The sequence below is a fragment of the Caenorhabditis remanei genome, chromosome II (assembly GCF_010183535.1).
Source record: "Caenorhabditis remanei strain PX506 chromosome II, whole genome shotgun sequence".
NCBI lineage: Eukaryota > Metazoa > Nematoda > Chromadorea > Rhabditida > Rhabditidae > Caenorhabditis > Caenorhabditis remanei.
In genome coordinates this window covers 2,542,746-2,554,184 of record NC_071329.1, presented here as the reverse complement: position 1 = coordinate 2,554,184, position 11,439 = coordinate 2,542,746, and the positions used below count along the sequence as shown (strand labels likewise).

Below are 11,439 nucleotides of genomic sequence, written 5' to 3'. Positions count from 1 at the left end.
AGGCCTGGATAAGGAGAGTGTGACTAAATACTACACGTCACGGTTAGTTATGGGCGGGGCCTAATAACTAGGTCAGGTCAGATTTCTCATGGAGATATGGAGTATGCGTAGAAAACAAAAGACCGAAATGGACAACGTGTGAATTAGTTGATGATGACATCTGCTGTTTGTTTAAACTACCGAGAGTCAATAACAAGGGTTGGGGAAAAATGAACTCTTCAAAAGACTACTATAACTACTATAATTAAAACCCCTAAACAAACTGACCTGTTTTCACAAGTTCCCCATTCCTAGTCCCATCGTTCCATATTGTTCTCAACTACTGTGTAACGTCCATCCAGTAGAGTTGTAGATGGTTGTGGCTGAAAACTTGTCAATTTAATGTACGGAAATTGTTTCGAATTAAAGAATTGATGATAAGAGGAGTAGTCAATGAATTTTTGAAATGAAAGAATGCCTGAATAACAAGTAAATGCGATCAATACAAGGGGAATAGTTTCTGGAGCAAATGAGAGACAAATTAGAACCACTGCAGGGGGCGGGGCATCATAACTGGGTCAGGTCAGATTTCTCATGGAGATATGGAGTATGTGTAGAAGACAAATGACCGAAAACGACAATGTGTGAATTAGTTGATGATGACATCTGCTGTTTGTTTAATCTACCGAGAGTCAATAACAAAGGGAGGGGGGTCTCCGGGAAGAAAAATTGAAGAGGAGGGGTGGAAATGGATCTAAGAATATCAATTTCTGTTAAAACTGTAACGGGAGCACCCCTTTATTAGAGGTGCTCTCTAATAGAGGCTCACCCTGAAAAACGCTTTAAATAATAGAGGCGCACTCTCAAAAGGGGTTTGAAAAGTAGAGGCACATGCGCCTATATTACAGTTTTCATGGTAGTTTTTCCTCTAAAAGTGTGGAAAGTGCAGGGTTGTGGCTAGAATATATAGATTTGATGCCCTGGGTGGAAATGGGTACTGTAGACGACTCACTCTGACCTCAGGGGCGTGTTCTATTTATCTGTGTGTCAGTTCAAATTTCCATGGAGATTACTGATAGATGGAGTCTTCTGCGGCAGTGAATAACAACGAGAACAAAGAGGACATCTTTTAATTTGTTATTATTACCTCGCCTTCCGCGTTCTCACCTGTCAAACATTCTCAGGGAAAAAGAGGTATAAGAGAGCGCACCACAATCTTACTGATTGCGTTTTAAACTTGACTAAGTTAATATGCCGCGGGCCGGGCTAGAATGGCTTTTTTGGCCATTTTCGCGTTTTTTGGCACTTTTTCCCGACCCGCGGCACATTAACGAATAGCCATCCGGCCCGTAGTACGTCACGGACATAGAACTCGTCGAGATCTACATTTTGGTATACTTTTCAACTCATAATATTCATTTTGACGCGAGTTACGAGCCGGCCTGTGTCGGCCCGTTTCGGCCCGGTTGACAAGTATGCACAGTCAGAATCATCAGAACGTCCGACTCAATTTTCCCATTTTGTTACAGAAATTCACCAGATTCTGTATTGTTGGAAAGTCACTAATAATTACGTCTTCAATTAAGCCTCGTCTGTGGGAGGAGCCACTTTGGCAAAGAGTGCGGCACAGTTTTTTCGCGCGCAAAAAAAAACGAGCCTAGACTTGCATTTTTCTATACGGACGGTCCCTGGGAAGATATTTTGATCAATACCAGTCCCCCAGTCATTATTTAACGCGCTCTTTCTCATCGAAACCTTCCCATATACATTATCGATCGACGTCACCTGCCTCCATTCAGTATTCTCTTCAGCGGTCTAGCTTACTGCCACTTTTTTCCTCTCTTTCTCCATTTCTCCCTCCCTGGCCTAGAATCCTCCAACTCGGCCATCGTCGTATGTTGAAAAGTGTGCTAATATTTTGTGGACAAATTGTTATTGATTTTTCACCGAAAAAGTTGCTTGAAAATTTCCGCGCCAAAATATTACGGTAGCACTCGTTTCCAGTGGAGTGATACCACGATGGCCGAGTTGACGGATCCTAGGCCAGTATTTCTTTGTCATAACCAAAATTTCCATATTTTCAGATATTGGGCCTCGAAAAGCGACACGTTCTCCGGACAACAGAAAATTCAAGTGGATTATCGATTGAGGAGAGATTAGCTATGATTGCCGCCACCAATTTCAATGGGAAAAAGAGAAATGGTGAGTTACTGTAGGGTTACTGTAGCGTCAATAACACATGTTCCAGATGTTCCAGATGCGGAGAAGACGACGGATGCACAAGTCGCATCGAATATTGCCAGTATTATAGCGAAAGTGGCGAAAGGTAAAGAGGAGCCGAAGCGTCGGAGAAGAAGCCAAGAAAAGAGTGAGTTTTTGACCATCTTATTGCAAATTTCACACTGATTCCAAATCTGTAAATGGTTTTACCAACAGGTATCTCTGAGAAAAGTTATTCACGTTTTTGCGATCATGAGGTGCCAAACTGAGTATTTACGGATTTCTGCAGTTTCTCTGTTTTATATGTAAAACTGCGTTACTCACTTCAAACTCAACGTTATGATCTGAAAAATATACCAGAGTCCGGAAGTTCGCTTTGTAGACCTTGGCACAGTGCCAAAAGCCTACCGTAACCATAAGATTCGCGTAGAGCGCGTACGAACGAAGACATTTCCGGGGTCCCTATGCCATCGGAATATATACAAAAAGACGTCGTGGCCTAGAACCCGACAACTAGGCCACCGTGATACCGTATCACGAAATGGCTTGACACAGCTGAAACGAGTGCTACCGTAATATTTCGAGGCGGGAAATTTGAACTTTTGATTCTCTACGATTTTTCTTGTGTTTCTGGAAAAAAGTATATACTTCCCCCCAAAATGTTATAGTAGCACCACAAGTTGCCGGATTCTAGGCCATGACTTTTTTTATATCGATTTCTGAAATTAAAACGTGAAGAACTATTCTCACACGCCCCCGTTAGGAAAACCAATTACAGATTTAGAATCAGCGTAAAATTTGCTACAATTCTCTAGTGATAGAATCCATACTTGCAAACCGGGCCGAAACGGGCCGACACGGGACGGCGCGTAAATCGCTTCAAACTGAGTCTTATGAGCTGAAAAACATACCAAAATGTAGATATCGACGAGTTCTATGTCCGTGACCTACTACGGGCCGGATGGCTATTCGTTAATATGCCGCGGGCCGGGCTAGAATGGCTTTTTTGGCCATTTTTGCGTTTTTTGGCACTTTTTCCCGGCCTGCGACACATAACCGAATAGCCATCCGGCCCGTATTATGTCAGTGACATAGAACTCGTTGAGATCTACATTTTGGTATACTTTTCAGCTCATAATATTCATTTTGAGGCGAGTTACGAGCCGAACCGTGTCGGCCTGTTTCGGACCGGTTTGCAAATATGATAGAATCAGAAAATTTTCCAGAAATCAAATTTCCGAGCGAAGAGGAGGAGAAAGCCACACAAGCTGCAGTCGCATTGAATATTGCCAGTATTATGGCGAAAGTGGCGTCTAAAGGGAAAAATGGTTATTCAGTTGCACAGAAAACAGGAACTCCTACTGTAACTCTGTTCGATTTGGAGGCGGAGTCAGAGATTCCTGCTAAGCCGTCAGGAGACAAGGATCGTAGACCTCCTTCGGTGATGATTTTGGAAGACCCACGCGCTCCAGAAGTGGTGATTCTTGATGATGACGACGAGATTCTTCATCAACGACAGGTTCTGGAACCCGACGTAGAGGAGTATCACCGGGATTTTGAGATCCTGGATCGGGATACTGTAGCTGACACAACTCGGGTGCCAGTCATCAAGGCTAAGGATCGACTTCCTCCTGGTCTTAAGGGGGAAACTGTAGCTAAGGTCGGACGGTCCTCCCACATTGTCGATATTATGAAGAAAGCCACGGAAATTTTAGTGTCCCACCTTCACGATGAGTCTACAGTAGTCCAGGAGGTCTCCACACTACTCACCAACCTGTTGGGGAATCGAGTGCAGACTTGGAAGGAGCTATTGGTCGGGGGGACGGTACCTGCTCCTAGTCCACCCTTGCCTTTCACCATCACACGATTCTTCGACATGGATGCTGTAGCTGAGCCAGAGCCTCCTACAGTAACCCGGAAACGAGTTTCGGAGCCAGAGCCGGAGGAGCCGCCGTCAAAACGTGGGAGGGTGGAGCCTGAATCCCAGGAATTGGAAGATTTAATGGCGAAAATTGGGGAGGATATTGAAGTGATTGGATGCTTGATCAAGGGAAAATGGAATGTTGAAAGTGAGTTTTTTTTGGGGAAGGGGACTAGGGGTACTGTAGCTTTGGGAGTACTGTAAGGGAGAATTTACGGGAGAGGATAGAGAAGGATTTACGGTGAGCTAGTGTAGATTTACAGGAACTTATTGTAGATTTACGGGGAGCCTATTTTGTGGGTTTACAAGGAATGGTGTAAATTTACGAGGTTACTGTACAGTTTGTCTCTAAGTGTGGGTTTACGGGAAGCTTAGTGTAGATTTACGGTATCATCGTGTGAATTTACGAGCTTGGAGCTTGGGTTTACTGGATATTCCTGTGGGTTTACGGGGAGCTAGTGTAAATTTACGCAAGTTTTTTGGCACGTTTTTAGTGTAGATTTACGAGCCCTTTGTGTCGATTTACACACTCCTAACCTTCACTTTTTTCAGCATCTTGTCCAGCATGCTACAAACAATTCAATTCCAAGTCGGAATTAGGCACCCACATCCGAAAGACTCATAATGATATGGAATCGCTGAAGAATTCTGAAATTCAGGTAGGTTACTGTAGAAAAAATCAATATTTCAGAAATTTTGTTTCAGAAATGGTTTGGCATGTCTACGATGTGTGATTGAGGCTGCAGGGATCAAAATTGTTCCGTTTTATAATGATTTTAATAAATATTTGAAAAGTTTTATCAATTTTTTTTTCAATTTTTTGTTCTTAGACCTGTAATATCTCTCAGGAAGTGAATATCTATAGTACCAGACCTTGGTACTCATTTTCTCCTGTTTTTATTGATTTTTAAAGAAGTATTTTGGATATTTTCAGACAAAAACTAATATGTCTGGAAAGCTGAAATTATGGGGATTCTGAATATGTGTTCAGATTTTCGATAGGATTTAAGCAAACCGAGTTACAAGAGTTTGAAGACAAAAATAAAGGCATTTTTAGAGAAAAATCGATGTAACTCGGCTAGTTTTAGCGCTAGCCGGATTCAGAGCACAGATTCAGAACCCTCACGTCTTCAGCTTTCCAGTTATATACAAATACTATATATTTTCTGAAAGTTGAAGACGTGAGGATTCAGAATCTGCATTCAGTTTTCAGGTAGCATCAAATTGAGCCGAGTTATGAGGTTTTGAAGTATTAGGTCAATAATTTTTGAATTCTAGAAATTCAAACCACTGTATCTTGGCTAGTTTTAATGCTAAACGGATTCTGAAAACAGAATCTGAATTCTCACGTCTTCAGCTTTCCGGAGACGTAAAAATATTTTTTGGAAAAAAAGTTTAACCCCAAAAATCGCTATTTTGATCAATATTCCTCAATACATCGCGCTTGGTGTAGATTTACGCCGTAAATCCCCACAAATATACACTCCTATTCTTTCAGATGTCACAACAAGAAGATTTTCCACAATCAATATCACAACCAAAAAAGCCAAAAGAGGCGTGCAGAGTGTGTGGTGACCAGTCGTATTCATCCGCCTTCGGAGTTCCGGCATGTCAGGCGTGTCAGGTGGGTCTAGACGGTCTAGGGTACGGTACCATGTCTGAAATTTTTAATTGGTTAGAAAGACCAAGCCCAGTTCTTCATTTTTCTAGTTTGCCACTTTTTTCTACGGGAGGTCCTTAAAGAGTTAGTGCAATTTGAAAAAATTTCTTTTTTTTTTAATTTTAGTGAAAATTGGTAGACTTTGAGATCTCGTCTTGTGCTTCCTGGTATTTCAAATTCTTTGAGTGTTATATTGATTGTGTAGATCAAATCTAGATCTTGATTTTTGTAGTTGACCATTTTTTTCTACGGGCGGTCCCTGGGGAGATACAACGCGCCGAACCAGCTTACCTCCTGTGGAGCCTCGAGAGGGTATGCGACTTCAGAGCGTTATAACTTTCCGGGGACCGCCCGTAGAAAAAAGTTGTCAACTACAAAAATCAAGATCTAGATTTGATCTATTTATTTCAATTAAAAATTTTAGAAATTCTTCTCGCGAAAAACTTCCATCGGCCAGGCGAACTATGTGTGTTGGACAGGACTGAATAAGTGCCCAATCGACATAACAATTCCAAGAAAATGTCATTATTGTCGATATATGAAGTGCCTTGAAGTGGGGATGACAAGAGAACGTAAGTTGCAAAACGTCCCTTCCGCTTCTAAAACCGTCTCCTTTTCAGCACACGCTGGTACAGTACTCCAACTACTGAAAGAAATGAACAAGAATGAGACAGCAACAGTATCCCGAGCTCCTCCCACTGCTACAGTAACCCAGGGAGCTACAGTAACCCAAGAGAATCCCAACATGAGTCACTTGGACTATATGAAGTCGCTGGAATCGCCCGTCCCCAAATCCGTTCCTGCTACAGTAACCCAACCCACCACCGCCCGTAATCTCTTTCATAACTCGGTGGTCACGATTACTGCACCGGATACCAAACGGAGTTCTGAGGGATCCGCGGAACCGTTGAGGAAGATTTCTGAAATTTCGGTGCAGAAATCTGAGCAAAAGCTAAAAGAAGCGTGCAAAGTGTGTGGTGACCGGTCGTTTTCAGCCGCCTACGGAGTTCAGGCTTGCCATGCGTGTCAGGTGAGTCCTAGTGGTTTAGGGCAGCGTACAGAGTCTTAAATTTTTGTGTTCATTGGAAAAATTAAGTCCAGATGTCCATTTTTGTAGTTGATCATTTTTTTCTTAAAGAGTTAGAGCCATTTGAAAAAATTTCTTTTTTTTGAAGTTTTTGTGAAAATTGGTAGACTTTAAGATTCCGTCTTGGGTTTTCTGGTAGCTCAAACTTTTAGAATTCTATACTTATTGAATAGATCACACCTAGTTCTCCATTTTTGTAGTTGGCAACTTTTTTGTACGGGCGGTCCCTAGGATGGTACAACGCGCCGAACCAGCTTACCTACTGTGGCGCCTCGAGAGGGTAAGCAACTTCAGAGCGTTTTAACTCTCTAGAGACCGCCCGTTCAAAAACGTTGTCAACTACAAAAATTAAGATCTAGGTTAAATCTACACAGTAGATATAAATTTGTAATAATTGAAGTAACAAGAAAAGTCGTGACGGGCTCTCAAAGTGTATCAAAATTTTGAAAAAATCATAAACTTTTTTTTTCGAAAATTAACAAACTATGAGAGGCTGTCACTACTTTCCTTTTTACCCCAATTATCCCAAACTTACGTTCATTATGTAGATCAAATCTAGATATCCATTTTGTAGTTGACCACTTTTTTCTACGGGCGGTCCCTGGGGAGTTATGGCGTGTTAAAGTTCATCGGGGCCGCCCGTAGAAAAAAGTGGTCAACTACAAAAATGTAGATCAAAACGTGCTTTTTTTCAGAAATTTTTTTCGCGAAAAACGTCTTCCGGCCAGGTGAAGTATATATGTTGGACAGGACAAAAAAAGTGCCCAATCGACACCACAATTCCCAAAAAATGTCATTATTGTCGATACGTGAAGTGTCTTGAAGTGGGGATGACAAGGGAACGTAAGCTGCGAAACGCCCCATCCCGGTTCTAAACCGTTTCTTTTTCAGCACACGAAGGTACCGTACTCCAACTACTGAAAATGAACACACCGGTGAAGTTGTTCAACAAGGATGAGAGGACTACAGTACCCTACTCCGCTGGTACTGAGACAGCTACAGTATCCCATACCCCAAGAACTCCTCACACTGCTACAGTAACCCAGCAAACTACAGTACCCCAAGAGAATCCCAACGTGTGCTACAGGGATTATATGAAGTTGCTGGAACCGCCCGTCCGATTCTTGGATTATCCAGCTACAGTAACCCAACCAACCACCGCCCGGAATCTTTTTCATAACTCGGTGTTCACGATCACTGGAGCACCGGCTACCAAACGGAATTCCGGGGGACCCGTGGAGCCGGTAGGGAAGATTACTGGAATTTCGGAGCCAGCTAAGCAGGAAACTGCGCTCACGATCCCCGAGCAACTTCAACAAATTGCCCATAATTTTGATACGGTAACCGATTTTTTTGTTGTAGATCACAAATCCCCAGAATTCATTGTTGTAGGTTATCACGATGATCGTCGCCAATCATGAGAAGTTTTTGGAAAAGACGTCAGCAATCGATTACTCGGATAATATACGACATTTTGAGATGGTACGGTGTGTGGATTTACGGAAAGATGTTGGGGTGGATTTACTGGGAGAAATTTGTGTAGATTTACGAGTTTCAGTGTAGATTTACAATGGATGGTGCAAATTTACGAGAGAGTCTTGTGTGGATTTACGGCGGAAACTTGTGTAGATTTACAGAAGGCCTTGTGTGTGGATTTACGGAGGAATAATGGGGATTTACAGAGCTATTTGTAGATTTACGGCGTCCGCTGTGAATTTACGGTCTTCATATCCCATTTTTCAGATAAAAACCACCAAAAACGATCGAATCGACGTGTGGAACGGCTACGCCCCCGTTCTCCAAAACGAAATGGGACAATCGATGGTGTATGCAATGGGAATGCCGTCTTTCAACCAATTCAACTCGAACGATCAATCGATATTGTTCAAGACGTACGGATTTTTGATATACTTTCTCAGATGCATCCGGGATATCACTCCGCAGGGATTATTCTTTCCGAATGGACTGTTTATCGATTTTAAATTTCTGAAATTGATCTACGGAGACCTTGCCGATGAGATGATTCAATTCGCCCAAGAATTTCAAGAGATGGAAATGGAGGAGACGGATCTGGCGGTCTTCATCGTCGCCTCATTCTATCAGAATTTGATTCCAGAATTCCAGAAGATTACTGGATTCAAGGCGGGGGAGAAATTGATGGGTGTCTGCGCACTTTATAAAAATATTCTGGAGTATCAGATGGTGAAACACGGAGAGGAGGTGTTGCAGAGAGTTCTGGAGTTGAAGATGAAATTGTCTGCGATTCGTGAGTTTAATTTCTATTAATTTTGTATAAAATATATTTTCTGAAAACTGAAGACGTGATAATTCTGAATCTGTTTTCAGAATCCGTCTAGCACTAAAACTAACCGAGTTACAAAGGTTTGAAATTCCAGAAGCTCGAAATAAAGAACCTAATACTTCAAATCCTCATAACTCGGCTCATATTGATGTTACCGGAAACTGTTTACAGATTCTGAATTCCCACGTCTTCAACTTCCAGAAAATATAAATTATTTTTGTATTGCTACGAAGCTGAAGACGTGAGGATTCTGAATCTGTATTCAGTTTTCGAATTGTGTGGAAATGAGCCGACCTACAAGACTTTAAAATTCCAGAAGTTGAAAAAAATTGGCCAAAAACTTGATAGACTCACAACTCGGCTCAATTTGATGCTACCTGAAAACGGCGAACAGATTCTGAATCCTCACGTTTTCAATTTCCAGAAAATATAAATTAGCTAGACATATCATAGACGAAAAATAATGCATGGTTAGGAAGCTGAAGACGTGAGGATTCAGAATCTGTACTCAATTTCTAGGTAGCATAAAATTGAGCCTATAAGAGCTTATAAGGGTTTGAAAATGCTCAATAATTTTAATTTTGAAAAAAAATGCAAGACCTTGTGTCTCGGTCCAATTTTATGCTATCCAAAATTTGAAACCAGATTCAGAATCCCCATAATTTCAGCTTTCCTGTAATATCAGTTACAAAAAATAATGTATGACTAGAAAGCTGAAGACGTGAGGATTCTGAATCCAGACTTTATTTCCATGTAGGAGTAAATTTAGCCAAAAAAAAGTTTCAAAGTCTTGTATCTCGGTCCAATTTTAGCCTTTTCAAAATTTGAAACCAGATTCCTAATCTCCACGTCTTCAGCTTTAAAATCATATAAAATTGTTTTATATATCCAAAAAGCTGAAAACGTGGGGAGTTTGAATCTGTATTCGGTTTTCCGGTAGCACACAAGTGAACAGAGATACAAGAATTTTAAATTTTCAAAGTTTCAATGCTTCGTAACGTGGTTTGATTTGATGTTATCTAAAAACCAAAGACTGATTCAGAATTTCCACGTTTTCAGCTTTCAAATTATATATGTTATATGGCTGGAAAGCTGAAAACGTGAAGATTCTGAATATGTTTTCAGAATCCGTCTAGAGCTGAAACTGGCCGAGTTACAACGTTTGAAGTTTTGACAATTTCAAAGCCTTGTATCTCGGCTCAACCTGATGCTACCTGAAAACAGCTCACAGATTCTGAATCCCCACGTCTTTAGTTTTTTACCAATATATAATTTCCCATATAACTCCCTCCATTTCCAGACGTGACCCACTTCCAAAAATTGTTCATCGTCGACATCAAGGAGCATGTTTGCCTACCGGACTTCCTCAATGAATACATGTGGCTTGACGAATTTCAGACATCGACTCAAAATCCTGTTCCTCAAGAGGAGTAGTTCTTGATAATTAATTGTGCATTTTCTTCAAAATTATTCTTCGAAAATCTTTGATAACTATGCTTTTTTTTTGTATTTTCAGAACATTCACATTTTTGAAATTGTTATGGTTATTGCTCATTTTCAAATAACATTTATGTTTGATCATCGGAATGTAAAAAAAAATGTATTATAACGGCATCTTCTTCAAAATTCCTGCACATTTTCCATGATTCTGATTAAAATCAGCGTCACTAGAATAGCCTGTACAATAGCGAGCAGAACATCTAGAAAAGTTTCAAGTGAACTTTTAAAAATCTGAAAAACCACCAAAACTTCTCTGGAAAGCAGTTGATAAATATAACGGCATGCCGTTACAGTACCGCTGTGTATTAAGTTTTGCCGTTTTCACCGGAAAAGGCCCGATTCTGAGAGTGTTCCAAAAATAACTTTTTATGGGGTCAAACAGATCAAAAGTAGAGCTCCATTTTTGTAGTTGACAACTTTTCTGTACGGACACTTCCTAGACAGTTACATACCGACAAAGTAATTTATTCCTCGATTCGAGTGCAATTTTTGAGCATGTCCCCTTAAAATTACTATAACTCTCTAGGAAGTGTCCGTACAAAAAAGTTGTCAACTACAAAAATGGAGTCCTACTTTTGATCTGTACGATCCCATTATTTTGTGGGACAGTTAGTTTTACTATGGCACACTCTCTGACCATTTTCAACTGAAAAAGGCAACATAGGATATTAATTTGACCGGTACTGTAGTTCTATCTTCTTTTTCCAAATACACAATTCTTCATATCAAAATAGAACACGTTTTGATAAAGGACACGACGATCGGCTGGT

The 11,439-nt window shown here is 40.9% G+C and overlaps 1 protein-coding gene across 1 annotated transcript; it reads left to right on the top strand.

Annotated features, from left to right (window-relative positions):
- Positions 1-2,141: 2,141 nt before the first annotated feature.
- Positions 2,142-10,603, top strand: GCK72_004091 (uncharacterized protein; the record flags this gene model as incomplete). Its single annotated transcript, XM_053724457.1, has 12 exons — positions 2,142-2,181; positions 2,228-2,347; positions 3,426-4,268; positions 4,673-4,779; positions 5,619-5,744; positions 6,205-6,352; positions 6,401-6,810; positions 7,596-7,710; positions 7,759-8,207; positions 8,260-8,349; positions 8,611-9,133; positions 10,470-10,603. 12 exons carry the CDS (start codon positions 2,142-2,144, stop codon positions 10,601-10,603), a joined length of 3,105 nt encoding a protein of 1,034 aa, XP_053588651.1.
- Positions 10,604-11,439: the final 836 nt, after the last annotated feature.